Source organism: Frieseomelitta varia, unplaced genomic scaffold (genome assembly GCF_011392965.1).
Source record: "Frieseomelitta varia isolate USP_RPSP 00005682 unplaced genomic scaffold, Fvar_1.2 scaffold_62, whole genome shotgun sequence".
Lineage (NCBI taxonomy): Eukaryota > Metazoa > Arthropoda > Insecta > Hymenoptera > Apidae > Frieseomelitta > Frieseomelitta varia.
In genome coordinates this window covers 8,192-36,135 of record NW_025110390.1, presented here as the reverse complement: position 1 = coordinate 36,135, position 27,944 = coordinate 8,192, and the positions used below count along the sequence as shown (strand labels likewise).

The window sequence follows — 27,944 nt, the reverse complement described above, 5'->3', positions numbered from 1 at the left end:
TAGTTTTAAACGTTAACCTCGCGAAGGAAGATAATTGATCGTAAGTAAGAGGATACTCGTTTTTATACTGCAGTCTCCAGCTGTATTATTCTTATTAGGTTTCTAAGTACTTGCTTATTAACATTGTACAGCGACGAGAAAATGAAATGGCCGGCCGTTACGTCGGTAGCGAACGCAGTAATTGGCTTGCGACGTTGCTTATGTGCTGCATTACGCGGACGTTTATTTCTTTCGGTAAGACAAAGAATGTTGCTTAAAAATCCAAACTATCGGCTCATTATTGTCACCTTGCGAGAACGATTTGCCGGCATGCTGACGAAACGTCGTCTTAATACTCATAATCGTTTAGGAAATTAAGCGCTCTACCACTTCTTGTTGTTCTTCTTTTTCCTCCTTTCTTCTGCAACAGAGTTGTTGCCCGTCAGTTTGAACCAAGTTCTTGCTTCGTTCCATGGATGACGCCACTTTACATGCAACAACTTTTACAAACTTTTTACTGATTGCGCTATGAAAGGGTAGCAAGAATATACAAGTATAAAATGTATATTCATCACTGTAACAGGATACCGCGTAAAAATAAAACAATCAGGATGTATTTCTTATTTTACTGTTTTATTTTCATTAAATAACGCGTCATCGAGCCGCATCATTATAATATGACCAGCTTCGTGCTGTAGATTCCGAATTAGATACAAAAGATTGTGTTACTCGAAAACGTAGACGATAAAAACTAATCATACAAAGTAATAATATTATAATTTACACATAATCTAAGAGGCGATCCTGATGCAACACGAGTGGTCAAATACCAAAATTTCCTTCGTTTCGACCTTTCGAGCCTTGTGCTGCCTTCTGAATTTTTGATAACCAACTATCACCACTACTGCGTGTCGGTGCAAGGCTCTGTCGCGTCATCCGCGCACACACACGTTCTACCGTTTTGACCGTTTGGTAGACACAGCTGATCCTTGTTACACCTTCCATTCTCGAATTGACAGGCGTTGGTTACTACCGTGAACAGACAAACAGATAATTTACTAACTCACTCAGTGACGATTCATTCAATCGTGCGATACACGAACGATAAGAACACGGAATTACGATATTCGATGGATTTTATATACTTGTAAGAGGGTGATCAATTTGACGGAGAACAGAAGAGAAACGATGACATAAAATTTGATTTACCTCTCGGGCACGATTCAGGAACGACGACTATTCCATATAATTTACCGCTTCCCCCTGGTGGTACTGATATGGCCGTCTTCCTGTCCCCAGTGCTCTTCATGGCAACTTCGATTTTGTGACTACGATGGTAAATAATGGATGTTTGAAATATCTTCGAACTTATACGCTACTCTACTCGATTTTCCTAACTTGTTACGACCCTCGTTTAAGCTTTACTATCTCCTAAGGTATTTTACTGCCCGTAGTAAAATACACTACGAAAGTGTGCTAACTATCATATCGCTCGGATATTCAATTTATCTCGGGAATTTGTTATCTATTCCAAGTAAGTACGTTACGAGCTAATCAGACGCTGCATTATCTCGATAAAACTTACGTTTTCCAGTCGGTCCAATAATAATTTTGCTGCGAAATCGCTAGACCAAACGGATAGGTGAGCTCGTTGGCGACTACGTTAATTTTCCTGCTATCGATCTCCATGCAGCCTGTGAACAATTTTCAAAAAAAGGTCAGAGAGAGAGAGAGAGAGAGAGAGATTATTGAGTTAGGAGACGATGATCGTGTCGCGTCTATTAGCAGAGAAAATTTCATGGGGAGATCTGTCCTTACTTATCGTAAACGTTCCAGCGTCCGACCAGCACAGCTCATCCATCGCCCAATCGATACTTAATGAATTCGGTAACTTCACGTAATCCCCTTGAAGGAAGATTGCACGATCGGTACCATCCTCGTTGGCCCACTCCAATTTCGGTGACGCACGGTTCCAGTCGGACCAAAATATCTTCCTGGAAACCATCAAATATTCTCGTTTCGAGTTACGAGCTTCATCATTTTCTCGTCAACCTGATGCCGCTGAATTATTCATCAATTACATTGAATTTTCCATAGGACAGACGCTTTTCATTTAATTTATTGTACAGCGAATGGACGACGGAATTCGTAGAAACAATACTTACCCACGATACGGATGTACGGCTATTCCTCTAGGATTGACCAGTCCGTCCGAAACGAGGACCTTCCGCTTCTTCGTCTCGAGATTGGCTACCTCGACAGTCGTTTTACCCGAGTCGGTCCAGAAAATATTTCTCGAGACCCAATCGACCGTCAGTCCCTCGGGACTGCTAACTTTCGGCAAGAACGTCTCGGCCATCGACCCGTTGTACGTTAACTCGATTATTCGATTACCTAGAAAATAAATCTCGTCTAGACAGGGTTTCCTCGTTGCTGCTATTTTCGCAAGATAATTGCTTCGTATTTCCGGCGACGTGGACCTTCAGAATATTGATATTTACCGGTGATGTCGCTCGAATAAGCCTTCCCGTTCATACAATCGATGTCAATCGCGATAGCCATTTGTGTGTACGCTATGTAAATCGGGCTACCGGAATTCTCATGCGTCGGCGCGAATGGAATCCTCAGCGTGGCCATTCCTTGATTCACCAGCAGGAAGTTGGCTTCGTGTTTCGGCCGTGGTTCGCAGTTGATTCCATCTCCGGTGAAACCTTCGTTGCATACGCAAGAGAATTGATTTTCTCCGGCCGCTACGCACGTCGCGTTTGGTGAGCAGATCGTTGGATCGTGTCTGCATGACGACTGAGGCAAACACGTGTAACCATCGCCGTAATAGCCCTAAAAGTGGTCAGAGATCGTTAGAAACGACATTTCTATCAAACGAATTACCAGAATTACAGCTAAACTTTGTTTCAATTAGTTACTGTACCAATTAGTGCATCGCGCTAGGGAATATCGAATAGCGTTTAATCATCCATGGTTTATTACTACTGCAATACTAATCGTTTACATTTCACCAATAACGTTCTCATTCGTTTTCAAATTTCCTACGAAATTACTAGCAAAACTGACTACCGATCGTCCGTACTACTGTTTCGTCCGGAACACTTATAAAGTTGTCCGATTTTCAAAGTTACATTACACTCTTTTTCCTTATGAAATTATTACTGACGCAGCGTCTGATCACCCTTGGTTCACTACTACTATTAGCGCTAGAATCGAATGCAAAGTTGACTGATCGATAACATTCTTCTACTACTTTCAAACATACGATCGGATTACCACGAAGTCTATCAATGTGTAATCACACCAGCTTCACCGAGGAACCTATGATTCAGGATGAATTTGCGCATTCAATAAACATACCGGCTGGCAGATGCAGGCGAAATTTGTGGAGGTTTGATTGTAGCCACAGACCGCATTCCTGCCGCAATTATTCAGCACGTTGCAACTGATGTGGTCCTCGACACATTGACGAATTCCATCACCGTTGTATCCCTCGATGCAGACGCACTTGTAGCCACCTTCGCCGGTGGACACGCACTGAGCGTTCACGTGGCACTGGGATGGATTGGTCGAGCAGTCGGACACTACGCAGCGACCGTCCACTATACTGAATCCTGGATTACACGTGCATTCGTACCGCGAGCTGACCGGGTTATACGAACATCGTTCGTTCTCCAAGCAATCGTTGGTACTGCTGCATTCGTCTAAATTTAAAAAAAAAAAAAGATTGTTGAAACAAACGAATTTTAGTAATCGATCGTAATTCATTTCAGGCACTGTTTTAGAATTAACTCTATCATGCGACCGTTCTTTAACGAAGTGCTAAAGATACGTTTCTCGTTTCTCGTAAACTACATACTAAACGAAGTGAGAGAGGTTTGTAACTTTGAGAAATAGATATTTTATAAGTAGATTACGAATTTTTATGCAAATTCATATTTTTGAGAGTGTAATTTAAAATATAGCAATAGTACGACGAAGTAAGAGGTGAGAGTAAGAGATTATTCTACGTGAAAAAATGAGTCGAAAAGAAACAATAATATTTTTTCATCAAAACCTTTGTTTTCGAGAAAATCAAGTTTAAAAATTTATCAAGTATATTCGAATTTAGCTAATTGTAGACATTGCAGACAAGAATAATTAACGAGAGATTATTACGAATTTAAATAAATAAAAAATATAGAATAAAATTTTTTATAAAATGCTTCACTTTCAAGAAAATCGAGTTTGAAAATTTCAATCAAGTACATTATCAAGTACACGTGTACCAAGACAATTTTTAACGAAACTATTTTCTTGAAAATGACGCCTTAAATAAAAAAATTTTATTCTACACTTTTCGTTCACTCTTATGCATAGAATATCCTCTTGTCGATTATTTGCACCTGTCTAGTGCAGAATTAACTAAATTCAAGTATACCATATAAATTTTTAAATTTTCGAATTTTTCGAAAAACTAATAAAAAAATTTTATTGTTTCTTTTCAACTCATTTTTTCACATAGAATCACTTCCTATTCGATTGTACCATTATGGGACATACTTATGGGACATTCTACATATTGCAAGTTCGCACATTAAAATTTGCTATAAATGCATGAAAATTCGCAGTCTATAAGTGAAAATGTATGATAAAGGAGTCGAAAAAAAAAAAAAATATGACCGATAGGACTGCAGGTGGTTCCATCTCCTTCATATCCTGGATTGCAGACACACTTGGCTAGAGACTCCTCTTGCTGACACGAGGCGTTCGGGTCGCAAATGTCCACTTCCAAACAGGACACCTCTGCGCCAGAACAACACTTTTCATTCACTCGAGGAATAACAACGTCGTGGTAGTTGGTCTCGAGTGTGAACGATGACATTTCATAATAATGAAAGAAGAACAAGATGCGAGTTAACGTACCTGTTTTTGCGCATTCCATACCGTCACCCTCGTAACCGGGATTGCAGCGACATTCGTAGTCTCCGGTGCTTGTCACGTAGATACATTGGGCATAGGGATGACACCTGTTCACCACGTTGCACGACACTGGACACAAGCGTGTGCAATTATGATAATGTTCTGCCTGGTAACTCGTATTTGCTTCGACTATCCACGTCCGAGCATTTCGTGACGGGTTTTTGCATATCCATCGCATCGATCGTGTTTGAAAATGCTTACGTGAAGACGTGCCAGATGTTTTGTAACAGGTTGACCGTCATATTGTTTGCGTGGTATTAATTGCTTAATCAGCTGAACGGTATCGAAAATTTTACACGAAAGTTTTATAATTGTAGATCAATAGGACGATCAATCTGTTGCCAATAATAACTTAATCGCAAATGAAGAATGCTGAATATTTACTTGGTGCGTGCAAGAAGCATACAGCCGGTGTGTAAAATTGGTTAATAAGCGGAATAAATCAGTGGATGGCAAAGCTGGATATCGTACAGTGAAATCCTGATGGACCCATCGTTTCGTGGTTGAATCCAATCCGAGGCACACAAATCTCCTTCGTATGATGGTAATTGTGTCCCCAAGGACATATGCAGTAGTCTTCGTAGCATTCCGGAACTGGACGTGCCGATACTAGAACGCACGATGCAAACCGTTCGTCGCCGATAGTTAGTAATCATCGCAAATCAATAATTATAATCGTTTCGTTCTTGATGCTATCGATTGTATTGCATCGAATCGTATTCTACGTGCGATTAGTTGTCATGCACCAAAATGTGTCATTCCCTTGAGGATCAGATTTCTAACTATAATTTTCCTCCTTGGGTAACTGAAAAAATTCTATCGATTATAAATAAAAATATAATTAAATTTTATATTTTCGTCACTTCCTCCAAGGATTGAGACTTTCATTACGGTTGACTTGAACTCTCGAATTCACGATAAAGATAAAGATCTTTCCCTTCGTGCAATTGAACTATTTCAAACATTCAAACATTCACAGTTAAGACTAATACAATGATCATGCTTGATAAATAAATCAGATGAATTCGAATGACACTCTGGTCGAGAAATATACCGGATTTGTACGAATATCCCTTTGTCGTACTTACAGTCCCGATCGGATTTGGTCGTCGTCTCTTCCTGCCGCGTACATTCGTTATTCCGATACTCCCAGCCTCTTGGACACCAGCACATCTCCTCCACGCATTGCGGTTTCGGCGGTTCGCCCCCAGTGGTTACATCCGCGTCCGGATAGCACGTGTAGTCATCACCTGGAAACGATCGTGATCAATCATCTGGAAGGTGATCGTGAAATACGAAAGCGATTCCTTTGTAAATCGCGATATCGTGTGGTAGGACTATTGTGATTCCACTATAATTCAATTCTACATTGTCTTTTAAATTCCTGAACAATTATAACAGAATTAGTTCTGTAGCACAGTTATGTTTATTAATGTTAGTAATATTAAATGTTAGTAATATTAAATGTTATTAGAATACGAAATTTAATAGATCAGAATATTAAATCAATTTGGAAAATTATTCTTTACGTTGTCAAATAATAACTTCTTACCAACGAAACCTGGTAAACAAATGCACACGTGTTTCTGCCTCTCGGTGTCGAAACTGCAGATACCATTGGGTGAACAGTTATCCTCGACGTCACAGGTGGCTGAAACAACTCGTCGAATGGCACCGAACTCCGACAATTTTCCATATTAACAATGGTTAAATCTCCTTACCTCGTTGTGATGCGAGATAACAACCTTGCTCGGTATCCTCGAAGCCAGGCAAGCAGATGCAATTAGGCATTCCATCGATCATCACGCATTGCTCGTAATCCCCGCATCTTGTTTCCTCGCAAGAAGCAAGCCCTGTATTTCCAACAAAAGGTGCATCAGTTACTGGCAATTCGTAAAACAGAGACTCGTTTTGAAAGATGTCGAAACTATTGATTTTTCAATCAGACTAAGTGACTCGAGAGAGTTATCAGTGTACGGTAATCGCCGTCTGTTGGTAACTCACTTTCGCAAATTCGACCATTTCCAGAGAATCCAGGTCTGCACTGGCACGAATGACTACCTTCTTGATTAATGCATTGTGCGTCAGGGGAGCACATGTGGTTTCCGGCGGTACATTCGTTTACGTCCACGCAGATTGCGCTTCCGTCTTCTTCGTATAAATACTGATAGCTGGTAACAGAAAGGACAAATTGAAAATTTCCCCGAAGAAAAGAAAAGAAATTTTTGTCACAACGGCAGAATCAGATAAAATCTGTCCCGATTTTCCAATTTACTTAACCGTAATGCTACAAAAATAAAAAGAAACCGTTCCGTCGATGTTTACCCAAATCTTACACGCACTCTTTCAAGAGTACACTAAACATCTAAATCAAAGTGAAGCTTCTTACCCAGGATTACAGACACATTTGAAGCTATCGCCGTCAATGATGCAAGAACTATGCTCACTGCACGTCTCCCTTCCCTGGATACAAGGATCTTCTTCCTCGAGGGGCGCGACTTTTGTGTTGACCGCAAAACGGATAATCCCCTCGGTTGCCTCGTAAGTAGTAACTCCTCTGTAGAACTTCAATCTGGTCGTATCGTCCTCGGGTTCGACGCTGAGATACGGGCACTCGTTATAAACAATCGTTTCATCCTGAATGAAACCAAGTTCTCGCTCTTCGCCACCTTCGTTCAGTTTGCAAGTTCTCTCGCTCCGCGCGCGGATCACGCCGGCTTGCGCTCTAGTGTAAAGTTCATCGTAGTCACCGTAGTCAACCCTTGTGTCCCTCGCCAACTGCGGCACCGTACCTTCGATCTTCACCTCCACTTTTAGCTGACCAAACACATCCAGTCCGAGATAGCTGCTACGTATGGTCAATTTGTCGCCAGTTGATGAGTATGTCAATTCGGCCGTATGATTGAAAATGCCCCCTAAATCGATGGTTTGTCTATATTAATTATTTTTAACTCGACTTCCGTCTTCGAGTTTTGATTTTGGAATAATAAAAAGAAATAATGAAAAGAAACACAGAGGAGAAGCAGAGACCAAAAATAACATTTATTTTAAAAACTTTTATGAAAAAGATCAGTAACCGAAACTTGTTTATTATTTACGTTGTGAATATTAATCTTAAAATATCGAGAAAATTTTTCAAGAAACTACGTGATTGGAAACATTTCGATTATAAATAACAATTATAAGTACAACCAAAAATTTTTTTCGTTGTCGATAACCATCATTGATGAGGGGAACTCTATATCAACAACTTATAATAGTTATAAGCTGTTATATTAATAACGAAGAAAATTCATTTCAGTTTTTTTCATTTCGACGGAGGTTCAAATAGAAAAGTTCGATTAGTTAATGTGTCCGGAGTTGGCTCTCACTTATCCAATCTTTTAATGCAAATCGAATCCTCGCACGAAATTGTTGGATTTTTTCGAAGAAAATGTTGCGTACGATATTAACACCATCGTAAATGATCATTCTGGTCAAAGATTGAACAGTTATGATAAATATCCGACAAACATCTGAATGTGTCTGTATAATCATAAAAATATCGCGAGGACCGATTGCGAACCAGATCTGGAAATTTCTTTTTTCCGATGTTCATAAAAGATGGAAAAACGGGATATTGTAATATTCGTAACCGTTGTCGATTGCTCGATATGATAATATAAAGTGTAAAATATAAAGATTTGGATTTTCATGAAACAATCTTCCGCAATTGCATCAAAACTATAGAGTTACTGTCTGAAATAAATCTCACGAAAATTAATGAAAAAAAGAGAATCGAAATAAATATCTTTCATCGATAACGATAGTGACCACCAAAGTTACCCTTATCGATAACTGTTATGAGTAATTGAAATCAATTTCTCTCATCAATAATAGTTATTAGCAATGAAAAAATTATTTCTAAAACTTATAATTATTATTTGCAATAAAAAACATTTTAGTGCAAAAATTAATTGTTATGCTGAGACTATTTTTATTCTGGTTATGGTCCCTGAGGAGCAATGTAGAATAATTTCATTGCTGACAAGAATTTCTTAGACGATAGAATAAATAGATTAATTAGCAGAAATAATTATTGGGATTAATAGTATGTAATGTGCGTGAAATGAGACAAGCTGTTTCCAGTTGGGCGTATTCCTTTCGTGAAACTTCTTATTAACTATATACAATAACATTGTCTGAAAGTACCTGTAAGCTCATATCCATTTTTCGTTTCACCGATGGATTTAGCGAACAACCAACCAATCATACTGCCTAGATTGCCGAGCAATTGAAAACTGGCGCCAATTTCCTCCGGTACTCTCGACAAAGCCGTGTATGTTCTTCCATCCTTTGGTTGCACGTAGCATTGAAGATCTCTCGCAGGGAATTCCACGCCGTTGATAGTCCCAGAAACACGTCCATTTACACGCAATGGGATATCTACAGATTTCGGTAACCTTTTAAGTTTTTTTTCAGCTGATGACTCAAATTAGCTTTTAGTCGTAAACCATGATGACCATGGTTACCGAGTAAAGGACATTCAAAAGGTTTTTCTTCGAAAATTTCCTCTTTTACGAAGTCATCGAAAGAGCAACGAAACCAGTTCCCGTGATCTATGAATAGATCAGAGAGAACGCGACCGGAATCGTGCGTTGTTGCTCGTTTCGCGACACTTGTCGCTGTCGAAAAGGAATGACTGTTCGGTTTAAAGTACAGGGACCTATGAAAGCGAATGTTTATGTAGCGTGGCTACATCAAAGAGACGTGACTCGCGGATAATTGGAGGGTTGCTCGGTTTACGACAGCGTAGGAAGCGACAGAATCTCACCGTTCGGCAGACAGGATTTCCCATTGCCGAAGAATCCTTGCTTGCAGTGGCAGCAAAAGCCAACCTCGTAGTCGATACACGTCGCCCTGTTGTGACAAGTCGTTGCCCCTGTTCTGCAGTTGACTACCTGATTCGTGGCACTATTGTCTGATCGAAAAAGGAATAAACAAACACGTGGCTACAGTCTAAAGACAAACAATCGAACTAGAAGTTCGGACAATCTAAAGATTAGTATTCCATAGGAAATTCACCTTCGATGTTGTCGGGAACTTTCACGTCGCTGTCGTCGGTGATCGGTCCAACCTGGAACAGCCACTGTCCAGGCCTGTTCACGTTTGACCATCTGAAGAACAACAAGCAGATTAGAATTTCAGTCAAACGAAAGATTGATCGTACTTTGAACAATCGTTATATATTGTACATCATGACTCACTTGTCGATATTTTGAATCTGATCCGTCCCGGAACCCTTCAACGTGTATATTCTTCCTTCGCTCATTAATCCTGCTTGCGCCTTTGCATCCGGTAAACCGTTCGGATGCGATTCACCTTGGATCCATTGTACACCGTTTTCCGGATATAAGAATTCCACGTAGGAATGCGTACTGTTCGATATGATAGCTACTTGATACGTGTTTACCTAAAAGAAATCGAACGAAGTTAGAAGGGTAGAGAAACTGCGATCAGTTTATTTATCCGTATCCATATTATCTCTTTCGTAAATGTCGAGAAAATTTTTCTTTATTCCTAAGTTTGATTCATTTTGATTCACCTTATCGTTTTTTCCATTATAGTATCCAACGTCCACCCATGTGACGAGAAATACGTGAGTCGGTACGAATTCTGCGACGTCCGTGAAAGCGCTGCGAACCATCCCTCCAGCTCTAGCGAGAACTTCCGGCGCATTCGTTTCGCCGTAATATACTCTTCCGGAGCCTCTAGTGTCGACGTGTGTATAGAGTGGCGCGATAACCGGATCGTCGAGCGGGAACGCGATATTGAAAAACCTTTGCATCGCCCTGGCGAAGGATAGCACGCCATTCCCGTTTACCTGCAAACAGGTACGATAATCTCTTTAGCTGTTGCTGTTCTTCTGTATCCAGCCAAGTAGCAGGAGATCCGAAATAGGGGGAAAATTCGATGGCTCTCTGTAATTAAAAATCTCATTACGTGAATGAAAATTGGGACGTAGAAGCTCATTGAGTTTGCTGGCAAACTTTTGTCATCTGTTCGATATAACCCAAAGATAAAATTTCCTCTGTGGTCTTCATCTAACTTTTACTCTGTTCCCTCGTAGATACGGAGGTTTCTAAATTTCATAATCTTCCACGAAGCGATCCTGCTTGAAGGTAGAAATCTGCATATCTAGATCCTCTTTAATCCAAGAGAAGTCGCGAAATATGAACTAAGAAAACTCAAGAAATCTTCGATTGCTTCTGAATGCACGTTTATAAATATCTCTAAATGATTTTCTTCTCCGTAACTAGAATTTAAATTCTAAAATTTTTCCAGCATCAATTCAATGAATGTTTAGTAAAAAAGAAAAAAGGAAAAAAAGACATTATCTTTAAACACGCACGTGTAGAGGTCATTGAACAGGTAAATAGAAAGCACGTGTCGAGGATCTGTCGATGATGTAACGAGGCGTCTCGTATGTGAGTAGACCAAAATTTATTTAACTGGTGTATGCATCGTTTAACGAAGCCGAGACATTAGAAACGGCTCGAGCTCGAGACTGCAAGTGTATATGTCGTCTTGTCAGTTGGCTAAACCAAAAGACGCCTTCGTCGTTCCACATTTATGCTGAGAGCAGCTGTGTGCCACCACAGAGACAAACGAATCCCGACGTTTAACGACGACCAAATTAAAACTTCACCAGAGTCCAATGTTTGCTGTTCCGCGAATATTTCCGTCTGTCTACGCGCGCCCTATTTCGTCGTGTATTTTTGGGTTACCGGGTTTTGTATGTAAGAGAAGAGATTTTATTACTTGAGAGTTATACAGACTCTCAGGCTTAGATCTTTGTTTAAGAAACATTTCTCAAAGGAGTATTTGAAAATAATAAAAGATGGTGGACGAAGCTGAATTTTCGATCTTGTATTTTAAATGCCTTATTTTTCAAATTCAATTTTTAATTCAAAATATTCAGATTATTTCTCGAAAGAGTTCCGCAAACTGACCACTGTGCCACTATATTAAATGAAACAATGTCGTCTAATAATACACATTCAAGCCGTGTATCGAACAAATGGAAAGACGGAAGCGAGGCTTCGTAGTCAACGAGTCTGACTAATTGACAAAGTTTAACGCGACAACCAAATTCCGGCCTGGTTTCGACCACTCTCACGTCCCGATTTCTCGGCACGAACTCCTGATTGTACAACGTATGTATTGTTTTCACGTGATGTTAACACTACGACCACGTCGAATTTAACACGCGAGCCGGCGCATATCATTCAACGAGCGACCTGGTCGCGAGAATTGGCACAAATTAAATTGATCAGGCAATGATCCTCTACATCACGTGTTGACTCGTTGTCACGTTGCTCTTTAAATGCTTGATATTACGCGCACAAAGCTTCATTCGATCATCTGTTCGGTTTACCCGTTTGCACCTTGCAATTTTTCGATCGAATTCTTTCACTGAAAGAATTCTTGTCCACCTAAAAGCGAATTACACAATTCTGCGTCTGTTCTTTTGACTTCGAACAATTTCATCCCGCGAAGAAACAGTGCTAATTACGCTTTGATATCGTCTCATGATCGATCGAACCTTTCCTTCGTGACCGGTGCGAGCAATTTTACGCCAATGGAGTCTAATTGAAAAAGAGGGAAACGCAGCGAAAAGAAAAGAAGAGTGGAAAAACAAAACGAGTTGGCAGTCAAGTCCCCGTAATTATTCTCGATCGACCATCGAGCGTTTCTTTTCTTTTAATCCCGGTCACGATCGATAACAATCGCCACGGATTAGCCATTTCCGATTAGACGATTTTCGTGCGATAATTACGAGAGCGTCGGCAAACTGGAATCATCGATAATCGATAGAACCTGGCGATCGCGTTCGAGAGTGGACATCGATCGTGTCTTTCTCGACTGTTTCTCATTTTCTCTTTTTCTATCTATCTGTTCGTTTTTCTTTCGGTCTCGTACGTTTTGACAGTGGCGCGTTTCGAGAGAGAGGTCGAGACTGGCGCTATCTTCTTCGGGGCTATCATCGGGTCGTAGGTCACCGCTGAGTCGATGACACACACGCACAAACATAATCCTCCTAGCCAGAGAAACGGTGAAATAGATAAGGAGTGTCTAAAAGTAATACGAGAAATCCATCTTGCTCGTTAATTCTCTTCCTGATGTCACCGATTTATCCCCAGTATTCGCGCGTTAAATAAAAATCGGGAAGGGAATAATCGTCGAATGGAATAATTTGAAGCAACCGATTGTGATTGCATCTCCTCGTAGCCGTGACTTGTATATTACAACTGTAAGTGTATATAACGATACGATGGTACGAGCGATTAACTAAATCTATTATCTACCATTTCGAGTAGAGAGCAAGATTTTTCGCTCGTTTTGCCTTAGACTCGTCGACGAAGTTTCGAATTTAATTCGGGAAAAGAAGTGCTTTGACGAGCCGAGCGGAGCGACGTTAACTTGGCTCCCCTTGAAACTCTAAAGAAATTAAATGGTAAAGGAGAGATTGCGGTCGCTGGAGGACCTGCAATCCGTGAGAACTTAACCAAGCAAACAACAATCGCAACTGCCCGCGCAACTGCGTTAAATACCAACTTCGTGCTCGTTTAAACTTCAAAACTCGATCGTTTTACTTTACAGTCAATAAGATTCACGAATTGGCTAATCGTTCTTCTTCCAATTGCTTCTGGAGCTCGCGTGTTTCGAACATCAGCCACGTGCTAACAATCACGCCCTCGACGAACATTCTTCCGAGAACAGAGTCGATTCTCTTTTCTTTCCTTTGACGGCAGTCGACTATGTTTTCGAGACACGAGGTGAATAAGGCGGGCCGCACGCGCTAACGCAATCGTGTAATCGACCGCAATCATTTTGATGACTGCAAATCGTCGACGATAAGCGACGAAATAGAGATGATTGTAGTGTAGGCAGAGCTTACAAGTAGACCGTCGCGGATATATCGCGGCTCGTATCTGTGTCAATCAGTTCGTTGCCGGGCTAAAGCAGGTTTGTATTCAAAATAATCATCGTACGTTTCAATTTCCTCGATTTCCTTCAAAAATTCCATTTAAATTCCGACATTTCCATCGCGTGAGGTAAATTGCGTGACGTCTCACGAATGAAATTCTTGAATTGCCTTCTATTGCCGCGACGATTGCCCGTTCATCGACAGCACTTCGTTTCCGTAATTCGCTCGATTTAATGTCGTTAAAATTAATGAACTATGTATTATAGCTGCGGCGTAACGTTTTCTTGTAAATTATACATGATCTTCTGTTAAAATTATTATTTATCAAAGGGGTGCTTACGTTGTATGAAAAGTAGTTTCACTCGAATACGTTATTAGTGGTAATTGAATTAGCCATGAATTTTTAAACTAGCCTAATTGATGTTCGCGACGTGCGATGACGTCGCTGGCAAGATGTTGAAAAATCGCCGGCGGAATTTCACAACGTCGCTAGAGCGTTCCTCCTACAAATCGCCCGTTAACTAATGTGGGAAAGCATCAAGGATAATTGGCCGCGTTTATACCGTAAATCGCCAGTCGTATTAACATCCATCTGGATGTAAATCCACCAGCCGGCTTCCGATACCATTCGTTTAGCGAGATCGTATCATTCGCGGACGAACGCGCGGATAACCAACAGGTATCTCTCTTCATTGCCGGTTCAATTTCCGCGAAACGGTGCGCAATAAGCGCGGCACATGTAATTGCCGCAACGTGCCGCTTCTTCTTTTCCCGCTCGATGAAATCAAATCCCGCTTACGTATTTATCTATTTAATTAGCGATGCTGGCCGATTGTTCGGAAGTTTTCGCGCTGCTTTTGCCCACGCGTTTCGCTAATTTATCCTATCTATTCTATATTCTTGTGTAATGGAGCTAATTAAATATTTATCTGATGCTCGACAGAGCAGTTAATTAACTGTGTGATACCGCGAGTTTTCGAATCAGGGTAAAGCGGATCATTTATCGTTTCTATGTATCGAGACCACATCTTGATGAACGAGCCGCGTATTTTCGCGATCGAAACAATGTTCTTCACTCGTCGACCGAATCTCGATTATTCGTCCGCACTGATTCGTCAAGCGTGCGGCTCTGGAGCCGAAATTCGAACTTAATGTGTCTACGATTCGGTATAATGCGGTCGCATTATTGAGTTTATCGATGAATGAAGGCGGTTTACTACGAAACCTCACCGTCATCGTGCACGTGGTCATCGTAATAAAGTAGATGGTCGAGTGAAATAAGTTATAAAATTGTAATTTCCAAGTAGATTTCTTTCTAACACTAACGTAGTTATAATTATACAACGTTTAGCGTATCAATGAAGGACATCTTGTTAAGGAGCAGTAAATGGATTGTGTCAGCGTCACGAATCATGGGTCGCAATTACCTCAGGCTGATCGCGTGTTTTTCTACGTGTAGCTTTTTACGCGGCAATGAAAACATAACGTCGCTCGACACGCATGAGATCATGCACCTTGGCTCAGTGAAATCAATTAGAACGAAGATTCTTCCAAATAGCTACGTATGTACGCGTGGGAGCAGACGTACCGTACAATCAATGTTCATTGAGACGCTACATACGACGCTTGTGAATCGCTTCGTGGAAAAGTGAGATCACTGTAGAGCTAACTGCACAACTTTTCTAATCTCGTCGTATTTGCCTTCTGTGACTCAATACCGTTCACGACTAATCTGCCATTGTTGTTTCCCCCCAAAATTCGAGGGCAGATAATTTAATAGACACTTTATCTCTCCTCCTGTCCCGAAGGAACAGTTTCATTCTCGAGTTTGTTGGAGAATTGACACTCAAAGTGTTTGAAAATTAGTTACGGAGCTGAATATCTCAAAGCAAGGCTTTCGTTCAGTCGAAGGGATGAGTTCTACATCTCGCGCATTCGAGCATGATCCGCGTGACAAGTGACGCGTACCGAACAGAGTCGTGCGACGACCCAAGCGTAATTAAGCGCCGGCTGTGGCTGTTTGACCGTCATCACAGACAATGAATTCGTGTCACGCCAGAAGATGACGACAGATTAGACCAGAAGCCAAATTAACAGGATGACCGAATGTTTCTGGCTTTTCCTCGTTCCTTCCGTGCGAATTAATTTTAACGAAACGGATGACACCATCACCGCCAATATGACCGTTTCTCTCTAACTTTCTTTTCCATTATCCGACGATTTGAATTCTTTTTATCCTCATCCACGTTACATTCATCCAAGCAAAACGAAACGATGCGTTTCCAAAGGGGACGGTTCGTTGTATTTAAACAAAGGAGACACGTTTCCTGCAACACACGCTAGCATCGATCCTAATTTAAAACATTAAATAAACTATTTTCGTGCTGCACTCTACCTTTCCCCGCAAAGCGTAAACAGTAGCACACGCGCTCTGTGTTTACACAATTTCGCGCGCTACAAGGGGTTATTCCACGTTCGAACGTGGCCCCAGCCTGCGGCCCTCTGTCGAGTTTTACCGTGTATTTTTGTGAGCACCGAAATTAAACGGAGCCGAATGCCACCGTTGTCCAATGGAAAACCGCGGAGGTCCACGTTACTGGATAAAAATAACGATTTATCCACTGAATCGCGTAGCCTTCTATCAAGTTTTAAAATATAAATTCAAGCCCGATGCTTTCCCAAATTGACACATGATGCGAAATTTTTTTTATTCGCGATATTTTTTTCAGCGTGAATTATTTCCAAAATTATTCATAATTTTTTTTCAATCAACTCACTTAAAATCAAAATGAAATATATTTGAATATTTGCGACTAATAAATGTCTAATTTATCACCGATAAACAAATTAAATCAAAACTTTCGTGTACTTACGAATATGGAATTGAAAATCTTGTCGTAAAATGCAATGGGTGTCTTGAGAATTGTCTCCGCGGATAAAAGATATCCGTTGACGTCTGACTGTAGGATCGAAGAACCAGGTGTCGCGTAAGGATATAAATCGTTTTTGTTTAAAGCCGCGGCGAAGGGTGCGAGTATGGCCAGCACCAGGGTCAGCGCTAGGGCCTGCCACGACACGCTGAAATGACGCACGCAACGAGTCATTCTCTCTCAGACTGCCTTCACGCTACTGTCGATCGACACAGCCACTACGACGACGACGACGACGACGACGACGATGATGACGATGACGACGACGACGACGACGACGAGTCCTCTCTTGCCGCCCCTTAATCGCCTTTGCTCGCTCGTCCTCTCGGTTGCTCTTCCTTTCGAACGCACGAGACACCGTCTCTCTGCTCTCTCCCAGTACCATGCCGCCGATAATTTCGTGCTACTGCCCCCTCCATCGACCCAGTCCGCCTCGGATCACTCGCCTCTTTCTCGCAGGGGGACACGCGAGTATCACTGCGGTTTCGCGCCGCGTTCGCGACGATGAAGAATTTTATATTTAATTCTTCTTTATTATTTTTTTATTTACTTATACTTCGCTCTTTCGCAACACTTTTCTTTCTTATTTCAGCGATTAGTTGATTTAACTCTATCCGGTAATCGGTTATCGGTCATGAAACTGTGCGACAAGAGGTACAGAAGAGGTATGCGAGTTACAGTTGTTGCGAAACGTATTTATATACTAGTGTATTCATTATAACATGCAGTGTATTAAGTTCAAGCGTCTAAAATTATCTATCATTTGGTAATATTCACATATGATTTTAAATATTTGATACTGCAAAAAAATTTTTTCATTGGAAAACAAATATATGTAGTATATGTAATTACTTTTTATGTATATATATTGAGTTTATCAATGGATGTTTATTGAGTATATCAATTACTTTTATGTATGTATAGTTTATATTTTCTACGGATGTTATAGCTAAAAGATGAGAGATCAAGACGTAGGAAACCATGGATCTAGATATCTGCGTAATTAGAAGTTGTTATATGCATACTATCTTGTCTTACATGCCATTATATCTGCTAAAAATTCCACGAATCTGTGCAGTATCCATAAATAATACTCATTCTGCTTAGTCCTCATTATCAGACTGAAAATAATACCAACAGTTTTGAGTTCGTTTATTTTTTAATTAATTTATTTTATGCTTTTCCTTAAGCAATCTGCGACAACATCTCAGTTGTGTAATGCATCCGGGGGGGACACAGAAAGTAGCAAAGATTACGCGTCTATTTTTGTTCAGAAAAATGTTATCAATTATCTGTTATGCGTAAACACAAACGAGTCGGCGTCACGACTCATTCAATTGCACCTTCGATTTATTCTCCATCGCATTATCTTGCTATTCCACGAGTTTTTAAGGATTTAATTACACTAATAATCGTCATTCATATCGAGAGTCTTGACAATTGGATTTCAAGGTAATTGTAATCTGTGCCCACAATGAATGGTCGTAAAGATTTAACGATTACTGTCCAATCTGAATCTCCTAATCCAATATTACTTTCAATGAGAATTTATTTCTTGCGTCTTCTTTAGCTTCAATCTTGTTCTCCCGTGGAATGAAACGAAACAAAATGACGATCACGGGATCAAAAATAAGAAGAAAAAATTTAATTGAATTCAATTTCATCGCTCTAGTATGAATCAATCGAACAGAGACTGCAATGTAGAGAACAATCGTTTGTATAATTTGATCGCATTGCGTTTAAATTTCCCAGGAAGAAAGAATTCGCGAAGTTCTTTATTCCTTTTTCTGTATCATTAGTTCGCTTCCACGACCCAGTTCCGTCTCTAATTGCATTCTTACCTGCACCGCGTTCTATTCAATCTCGCATGTTTCGCCATAGGTGGTTGTATCTGGATCGTAGAGCATTGTTTTTCGCTGTTACTTGATAAAGAGTCATTCGGTCGCGGTCGAACGAAGCAGTTCGTGAGACATACGAGATACTGTTTGATATCTCTCAAAACGTAAGATTTCTCTTTCCTTTTCCTTGATCCTTGATCAAATTGTTTGGAATTAGAGGAACTCCGCACGTCGACTCGGATAAATAAAAAAGTTGCAACTGCGATCTGAAAATCATGTTCTCGTATACACGTTGTAAATTGATCTTTATTACAAGAAATTACATGACTAATTTGTACATATAAAATATAAATATGATACAAAGACTATGGTACAGTAGACGCGTGTTTACGGTAGGTCTCGTGTATTTCTGTTAGGTATATGTGCGCGTATGTGTTATGCTTTGCATTGGCTCACCTCCTTGAGTGGAATGATGAGGAGGTCGGATAAATTCTTAATCATTAATTACTATTATTCGTTAAATTGTTTAGTAGTCGTATTTCACGGTAGACGGAGTGACGCGCTTCCCTAACTCGAACGTAAGACGAAAGGGATGGGTTAGAAAGACAGAAAGAATGTCCTTTCTTTGACAGAAGAAAAGAAGAGGAAGAAGTTCTTAAAAGATGTAGTTTTAGAAACAGAGGTGTGTTCTTAGAAGGGAAGAGGAGATTGTCGTGCATATTGAACGTTCTTGAACACATCTGGAATCGGTCGCAGGATGAGTTCGGGAATTGAACTGGAAGAAAGAATATGTTGTGAAAGTGGCGTGAAGCAAACGATTGAAAATGATCGGAACGAGCACGTGTGTGCTCAACGGTAGCGGGGCTAAGAACGGTCTAGAAACATGGACGAATAGTGTACAGGTTCGTTTAACAACGGACAACGACACAGGAATTTTGATCTACGATCGATCGGTCCTGTAGCTTCGAGAACGATTCTCTGGAACTAACGGGGATCGACGATCCTGTGTTGCTCGGTAAGCAGACCCATCGTTACTCATCGTTTGCAACCTTGTCTCGCTTTAATGATTGACTTTAATCATCATAATAACATACATCTGACTCATAGTTGCGACCTATAGATATCATAAAATCCAAGTAGATGGGGCTAAATTAGACGCATGATCGCTTCGTTGTTTGTTGTTGTGTTATTAGAATCGATTTGCAAGAAAATGTCAAAAAAAGGGAGCAGTCGTTTTTTAGAGATATATTTTAAGACCGACTTAACTATATCCATAGATCTATGTAGAATCTAGTATGCTTAAATCGTATACGTATAAAAGGGACTTAAGCTCTTAGATTGGCAGTGCTATATTAGCGAGCCAAGATTGCACATAGCGTAAGGAGCAAAGATCGCGGATACGACATATATGCAAGTATCCATATACAGGAGGTCAAACGACAAAGACACGAGTAGTTTTCATCGATATTAACAGCAAACGTAGCACAGTTCGTATAAGAAAGCTGGATTCTCTCTGTTTCTGCCGCTTGGCATTACTGGCATTCTCGATTTATTTTCATCCCATCTATTTTCATTCTCTGTGACTCCTTCCCTCGTCTTCCACGATCTGTACCCACGCGTTTTGCTTCTCTACGCGTTTAAACTTTATGTTTAAACTTCATCCTGCTCTCTCTCTCTCTCTCTCTCTCTCTCTCTCTCTCTCTCTCTCTCTCTCTCTGTCTCTTTTGCGCTTGCTTGCCACGTGTCTTTCGTCCCATCAGGAAATAAAGAGAGCACTCACGTACCGAGCAACTTTTACAATTACGAATATGTTTACCACGGTAATGTAACATTTTCCGTTGCAACATCTTTCTCTCGATTACTTTCACGTTCATTACTACCTCATCCTTCTCGTTCTCTTTTTCTCTCGCGCGCGTTCGCTCACTCTCGCATTCCCATCGATTCTCATCTTCGTTTCTAAAGTGAATTACAGAGCCCTACGAAGTGCGGTAACTGCTGATAACGATTAAAGCTACGATAATATCTTTGAATTAACGTGCGTGCATTAAATACAATGACTACGACGCGTCCCATCGCCGTTATTTTCCTTCATATTTTATCGTGTCAATCATTTGCCGTATGAATCTCTTACTTCTTTCTCGGCGATAATATCACCTGATAACTACCACCTCTTTATAGATATTATATAATATATGTATATAATATAATATGTATGTATAACATATATGTTATATATAATAATATATAACATGTATACATAATATATATATATTATATATAATAATATATATATATATATAATATATACGTTATACATAATAATATATAACATGCACATATAATATATATGTTATATATAATAATATATAACATTTATATGTAATACATGTATGCTATACATATATATATATTTTATATTTTTTCTATTATCATTTTGCTCTGTGTTCAATCGACATATTATTTTATCTTGTAATTCAAATCTGTTCAATTTCATTCAATCTAAATTTCGGTCCCGAAACATCGATCGAAGATCAGCATTGTTGTATCGAGAGATCAGTGGAATATGTCTACCTGTTTCTTTTCTGTCCTAAAAGATGCTCAATCTTCGATCGACCAAGCACGCACGGCACACTTTCATGACATTTAATACTGCACATCTGGTTCTAAACGGATCAGATCACTTTCTTTCTAATTATCTTGGCGTTGTTCTCGAAGCTTAAAGGTACGAAGAGCAGTCTCTAATTACGACAGATGATATTCTTTTGGTGGTTTGGAATTCTTTTACAATTAAAACCAGAAGCAGCGATTCGGTGAATTTACCTAAAAGTTGAGTCTTTGACGGTCGATTAGTATAAAAAATGAAGCACCAACTTGTACGTTAAATTATTTTAATTCAACAAGTATGTGTCTCACGTTCCATATGCCATCTCGGCCAACAATTTTAACATGGCTAGAACATCTTAGAAATCATAGTAAAAATCTTACGATTCCTCTTAATCTGGAATGCTGAGATCCAAAAGACGGCCTGCGATCCAAACGCAACAAATTTCTCAGCACATCAACGCAAATGATGCTTTATCCTCGTGAAAAAATGGGATTGAAGCTCCTTTACGATCGATTATTACACATGCGTAACAATGGCGACGATGATCACGATACGACTAAATTTGTCATTTAACAACTACTGGACGGAGTCGAGCGACATCGTGACAACGATTCCCCTTTCTTTTCTTGTTTATTTTTTCCCCCCCCCCCCCCCATCAGCGACCTCGCTCGTCTCGTTTCTAATCGTACATATAGAGATCCGTTAACGATCAGCACGCAGTTGAGCGCGCTGATCCAAGTCTAGGTTAAGTGATTCGAACGCCTATAGGCGTTTCCGCCTGTCGCGTGCACAGTTGCCTTGGGCAGGAGTCGAAGCAGGTGATCAAAAGGACGTGGCTTTTGCAAGCTTGCACTCGCTTGCGTAGAATACACGTCTCAGCCTCGAGCGCTTCTAAGAACGACGGATCTCGCCAGTCCATACTCTCTTCAACATGAACTGCAATAGCAAACCAACTTTATTATAATCAAATCACTCCTCTCCTCTCTTTTCAATGTATCGCAATACTTACGATCGTAGCTCCAGCGAGCATCAGGCACCATCAAGCGCCTTTTAGCGTCACGTAGTTCTAACCTAAGAAGGCGCTGCCGTAGTCGCAGGTTGTGTATCCTGGATATCGTGCCTCGTGGATCCGAGCGCAACCGCGCGCGCTTGTCCAGGATGTCCACGTCCTCGCTTGTGTAAGCGAGTATCCCCAGTAGCGCGGATGGCGCCCGTGGCAGATGGGCCCGGCACTGGGCCCGTGACCGGAGCCCGTACTCTGCCACCCGCTGTTCCACCGCTGAAACACCCGCACAACGTCGAGGTTAGAACCCCCAGCGCGCCACCTGAGGAGAACCACCGTACAGAGGGACCATTTTAGACGGTTTTTTCACATCGTTTCACGGGACTTTAGCTGACAAGCTAAGCTATCTACGCATCTTTTTTGCGATCACGACATGTTACAGACATGCATTAATTCCTTCTTTTAATATTTGTTTTCTTTTTTTTTTTTTTTTTCCTTTTTACTTATTACATTTGCTTCACTCTCGACAGATCGATACGATTTTATCGTAACTGAACTTTGTGCAAAGGATCTCGGGTAACAGGAAATACTCAACTAATGACATGCAGCTACTTCAACAAGTTAATTGAAAAGGTTTCTATCGATCTTTCTCTGTGCGATATTTACTTTTTATTGCAAGCGTTTTTCATTTGAGATCACGGACAAAAATTCAAGAGATCAAATATCAACTACCTTGGTGTTCTTGAAGAGCTCCGGTATGCCTGGACGAGTCGCTTGCGATACTGCTCGTTTCACTGTCTCTAACGATGCTGTCGTAGCCAGAACTTTCCGCACGATGCCTGGACAAAGTAGCTGGCGAGAGTTTCGCTGCGCGTGGCGTGGAATCCGCACCAGAATCGTACCCTTCCTTGTTCAAACCCACCGAAGAGCCCAAACTAGTAATTTTACGTTGCACTCGACCTGAGGATGGCGCCGGCGATGGAATAGACAACTGCAGCGGTGTTGTTGCTACAAGAAAGTTGGAAATAATCGACGATATGACGCTTGAAACCAAACTTTGATCGATACGAAAATTAGCTGAATACTCTAAAAGAGCTATGATATTCTTACCTTGAACTTTGAGATCTTCCTCGATATCTGACTTGCCAGTGACAGTCCTCTCAGACCTCTCAGCCGCTGTGAACAGTTTCTTCGCCTCGACGTATTCCTCCTCTGGATCTGAACCCGAAGCTCCATTTCCCGGTAACCTTTCCACTTCTTCCTTGAGATTAGGGTTCGAAGCACCGTCAGGATGCCGGAGACTGGAGATGTTGCACTCGCCAAGTTTCCCACAGTATCTCCTGGGACTGGCTATGTGCGCTACGCTGTTTGGATACCAGTAAGAAGCAGTGGCCGGTCTGGTCATGCTCTGACGACAATTGTCGCAGATCTTCTCCTGATCGGACTTGCCGGCAATGTACGCGGGCTCGCTGTAGATGCTGCCGTGATTGCTCGCATTGTCGTTGAACATCACGTCCGAAAGGGACAAGGATTGACAGCGCGACGGTGGACGGAAGACAGGGGCGGCTGGAATTTGTCCTGCGTTAATGCGATACTTGTTGTAGACCTACGCTGGTTGGCTGACAGGGTGATTTCGTTTTAGAGGACTTGCACGATGATTCTCGATGGAACTCGACCCTCTCGTTGCCAGTTTCGTTTCGTTCGGATTCTTGCTCGCTATATCGGATGTAGCCGATCGAAGGCGACAGCCTTATTTTGCGGTTATGAGGTTCGGAAAAGGAGGGAAGTCGAAGTCTAGAAACGCAACGAAAGGGTCGATAACGCACACAGAAAACACACATAGAGTTACTGAAAGGTCGAGTAGCGTCCTCTTTGCTCGAACAAACTATCGCAAACTTACATGGAGCTTCTCTGACGTTCACGTTCGACGAGTTCTCCCTTTGATAAGTGACCGAATTGGAGACATTGGCGAGCGCCAGCTTACTTTGGTAGAGCTCGTGGAGTCGAGCCAATTGGTCGAACTTGTGCCTGGTCTCTTGTTCTAGGAAGTCCTCGTGGTCGAAATAAGGTCTGGGCAACACACCGGCGCCGACCGGAGGCGGATATTGAGGCCTGTACCGTTCCGTGTCTGACATTACCGACATCGAGTCTGGAAATTAACACGTATTTCTGTTTCCCATCTGGCTAGCAGGATTCGAACGATAAGAACGAAACAAATGGTTAGATAAGAAGGAACGAAAAGAAAGAGCGTATTTAGTTGGAAATGGACTGCCTTTATCGAGCGCGATTTCCAAGACGGAGAGCATCGACGAATAATTATATCGAGCTGCTACCAATCTCTCTTTTCTGTCTTCTCGATCGTTATAACTCTCAAGCTACCTTCTTTTTTCTCTCGCAATATGATTATTTCTCGTCGAGCGTACTATTATCAAGTCCGAAGGCTTTCTTCAGAAACAATCTTCGAAGCATTCCGTTCGAGTACCCCTCGAAAAAGAAGGAAAGACTGAGCAGTAAGAATGGAGCAGACGACTGACAGAACACGACGCGATATGACCGTCGCGAGACACTGTTGTGAAAAACTCGATATATTTCCTCGGATAATACCCCGCGAGCTGGCCATAATAGCGACTGGATACATCCAAGGCGGATAGGAAAAGAAAACGCGCGTGTTTACTTACCAGTGAAGGTCGATACGACGGTGAGGTTCTCCTGACTGAGAATTCTCAAAGGATGTTCCTCCTGATCGCTCTCGGGTAAAGGATTCTCTCCCATACACATCGCGATATCCTCCTCCGTTACCTGAAGACACGAATCCTGCATGGGAACAGGTTCCAAATCCTCGACCTCGACAATCTCTAAGATCTCGTCCTCGGAGGACAACGAGTGTCTGGAAGGCAAGACAATATCCTTGTGCGAGAGGTTCAAACTTTCCATCGAGACTTCTCTGCTGACGCCGTTGCTAAGTGGTTCGATGAGAGGTAATGGCGGAGGTACCACAATCTCCTCGTCGTCGTCTTCGTCCTCCTGAAGATCCAGTTTTCCTTTGTCCATGCTGTCGTCCATAACAGGACTGGCCGTCAGATCCAATCCAGAATCCGTGTTGGACTTGACGTTCAAAAGATTTAGCTTGGCGCCGAGCTTCTCCGTGATATCTTCAATCTCGTTCACCTTCAGACTGTCGCTTTCGACCGTGGACAACGAGGTGTCGTCGTCGTCCATACCTCCGCACGTCTTAAACGTCGTCAGTTCCTTAAACTGCGACGACTGGCCGGATATCTTCGAAGATTCGATTTTAGCTGCCGCGTGTCTGCTCTTCTGAATCTGCGACGACTGGTTCTCGACCCATTTTCTGATCATACTCTTCTTGTGGCTGTCCATGAACCCGTAACCAGAGGAATGTTGCTGAGTGTGTAGTTGCAAGGTAGGCGGACCAGTCAGTTGCATGGGACCGTCGATCCAAGTCTCCCTCTTGTGGTGAGGATCTTTCAACATGTGTCTAGCCTCGGCAACCTTAGACTTGGAAATTCTGGGACCGTCTATCCATTGTTCGTCCGAACCACCGCTAGGTGCAGCAACTGGAATCTTGCTGCCAGGCGAATCGTTTGCCTTCGACGAGGAAAGAACTTTAGTCGACGAACTCCTTCTGGCTGGACTGGCCTTCGGAGTAGCGGTGTGCGCCGGAGAAGTCTGTTTCGAGGCTGTCTGCGTCAATGTCTTTACTACCTTGGTGGATTTGTGCACCGGACTGCGCTCTTCCGGGATCTTGCAGGGTCTCTCTGCCGCGGATCCACGAAGCACTCTTCCCATGGCGCAACGATTGTCTCCGGAGTTCAGACTGGGTATATAAACGGGAGGATGTTCGCCGTCCGTGGCATCGTCGGTGCTGGGACCGACATAGATCACCGTATCCGCGGACAAATCGCTGGAACTTGGATCGCATTCGCTGTTCTGCCTGGCTGCCTCCTCGCCGGAACTTCCGCCACTACCTGTTCCTTGCGTGCCCCCACCCACGAACTTGATCTTCCTTCGTCTCATTCGGTGAATACGGGACGCCAGTTGCACGGTGGTTAGCGTCTCCGTGTAGTGTTGAGCGTTGGGAGACACGTGGGCGATCATCGCGGCGTGACACGTCAACGAGCCGAGACACTCCTTTAGTAATTGGGTTAGTTTGTGCTCCTTGTACGGCAGATGTTTCTGCCCGTTGAAGATCGCTAGCAGGATATTGCCTAATCCGGACAAGGGTATCCCGCCAGAAGACTTGCCACGATCCGAATTACCCAAGTCCATTAGATGGAGCCTGCTTCTACCTCCCGCAACTGCCAATTAAAAATATCGAGACGTATAAATATCATTCGCTCTTTGTTGAGAATCGATTACAATACAATCGCGTACAACTGTGGTCACAGGTTGAAATTTTATCTGATCATTATCGATGTGAATGTAATTTTAGAAATTCCTGAATATCATCTTCGTTTCTTTTTTTTTTTTTTTTTTTTTTACCAAAGTGCAAGAGAGCTACCGAAATTTTTTTTTTTTTTTTTTTTTTCACCAAGTGCAAGAGAGCTACCGACACATTTGTTTATTTTAGACACGCAACATCGAAAGCTTATTTACGAAGTCAGTTTTTAAAAATCCAAAGACCGACACAAGCGACCACCTAACGTTTAACGTTTGAATTCTTGCGTCATCGTGCCCAAAAAAATTCATACGCGACGCAAGAACTGCACTCGAGTAAATTGCGTTATCAGGTATCAAGAATTCGCTACGAGAAACAGTAGGGAATAATTTCGTGAAGTCGGTAGAAAGCCCCATCGTTCTTCGTGAACGGAAGCCACTCGAGGCCGAGGTTGCGTTTCCAGTTTACGGAGCTCAATGACAAACGTTGTTTACGAGCGGCAACTACAAAGGAGGAAAGGGGATCAGTAGATGAAGGGAAATGTTTGGTGGCTCACCTCCACCCTTGCCAGCGACGCTGTACTGATAAACGTGTAGAGTGTAGAGCATGTGCGCGTCTCCGTCCTCTCGTTGTCGGCCCGCGACTGCCGCATCCAAATAGAAGGCGGCACGTTCCGCTGTCGGTGCACGAAGCTCGCTGTGCTGTTGCAGCTGCAGGCTGCCGAACAGTGGGTCGTCCCTCAAGTACACAGCCGGTGACTGCTCGGAGTCTGGGAACAAAGAGTGGTCGCAAATCACGTTACGCGCAATCCCCATGTTACGCTCGCTGCGAACCTTCATCAGCAATAAATAATAACATCGTGTCACTGTCATTTCTTTTAAGTATACTGTAATAAATAGACTTTATGTACGCCCTTGGTAGAACTAACGGAATGACGTTGTTATCCCGTGAGAATGAAAGTGATCATCCGTATTGTAAATATATTTATCGTAGGAGGAAACGCGAGTAAATGCAAAGTTATGAGAAAGGAAGAAGGAAGGTTGGCTAGATTATAGGATCTATACTCGGTGCTATATATCATAGCAGAAAAACAAGAGGGCGAAGGGAGGGGGAGGGGGGGGGGGAGGGAGCGGCGGCACAATGATGCAGGTGGACGGTAGATAGTATAAATCGGCTCCGCCTCGGCCGCGAAATATCCGCGGACCGTCTCAAGCTGAGTTATGACGTCGATAAAACGCCGAGAAATACGCGCCG

At 42.0% G+C, this 27,944-nt stretch overlaps 2 protein-coding genes across 6 annotated transcripts; both read right to left on the bottom strand.

Annotated features, from left to right (window-relative positions):
* Positions 1 to 591: 591 nt before the first annotated feature.
* Positions 592 to 17,215, bottom strand: LOC122534627 (nidogen). 5 transcript variants are annotated; one of them, XM_043665452.1, is made up of 21 exons: positions 16,792 to 17,214; positions 10,532 to 10,810; positions 10,194 to 10,399; positions 10,012 to 10,103; positions 9,761 to 9,907; positions 9,139 to 9,372; positions 7,337 to 7,862; positions 6,952 to 7,118; positions 6,669 to 6,800; positions 6,500 to 6,598; positions 6,036 to 6,197; positions 5,419 to 5,556; positions 4,891 to 5,016; positions 4,648 to 4,770; positions 3,346 to 3,689; positions 2,481 to 2,817; positions 2,145 to 2,373; positions 1,798 to 1,973; positions 1,565 to 1,673; positions 1,189 to 1,307; positions 592 to 1,008 (listed from the first exon to the last, which is right to left on the bottom strand). In XM_043665452.1, the coding sequence occupies exons 1-21, from the start codon at positions 17,020 to 17,022 to the stop codon at positions 881 to 883; spliced, it is 4,104 nt and encodes a 1,367-aa protein (XP_043521387.1). In that variant the 5' UTR covers positions 17,023 to 17,214; the 3' UTR covers positions 592 to 880. The 5 variants fall into 5 exon arrangements, with proteins under 5 accessions (XP_043521387.1, XP_043521388.1, XP_043521389.1 ...); XM_043665453.1 differs by lacking the exon at positions 4,648 to 4,770 and having other exon boundaries at positions 16,792 to 17,215; XM_043665454.1 differs by lacking the exon at positions 5,419 to 5,556 and having other exon boundaries at positions 16,792 to 17,213.
* Positions 17,216 to 21,328: 4,113 nt separating this feature from the next.
* Positions 21,329 to 27,505, bottom strand: LOC122534640 (kinesin-like protein CG14535). The gene is made up of 7 exons (XM_043665479.1): positions 27,247 to 27,505; positions 24,973 to 26,610; positions 24,195 to 24,443; positions 23,405 to 23,860; positions 23,027 to 23,302; positions 22,301 to 22,570; positions 21,329 to 22,227 (listed from the first exon to the last, which is right to left on the bottom strand). The coding sequence occupies exons 1-7, from the start codon at positions 27,503 to 27,505 to the stop codon at positions 22,037 to 22,039; spliced, it is 3,339 nt and encodes a 1,112-aa protein (XP_043521414.1). The 3' UTR covers positions 21,329 to 22,036.
* Between the last annotated feature and the right edge of the window lie 439 nt (positions 27,506 to 27,944).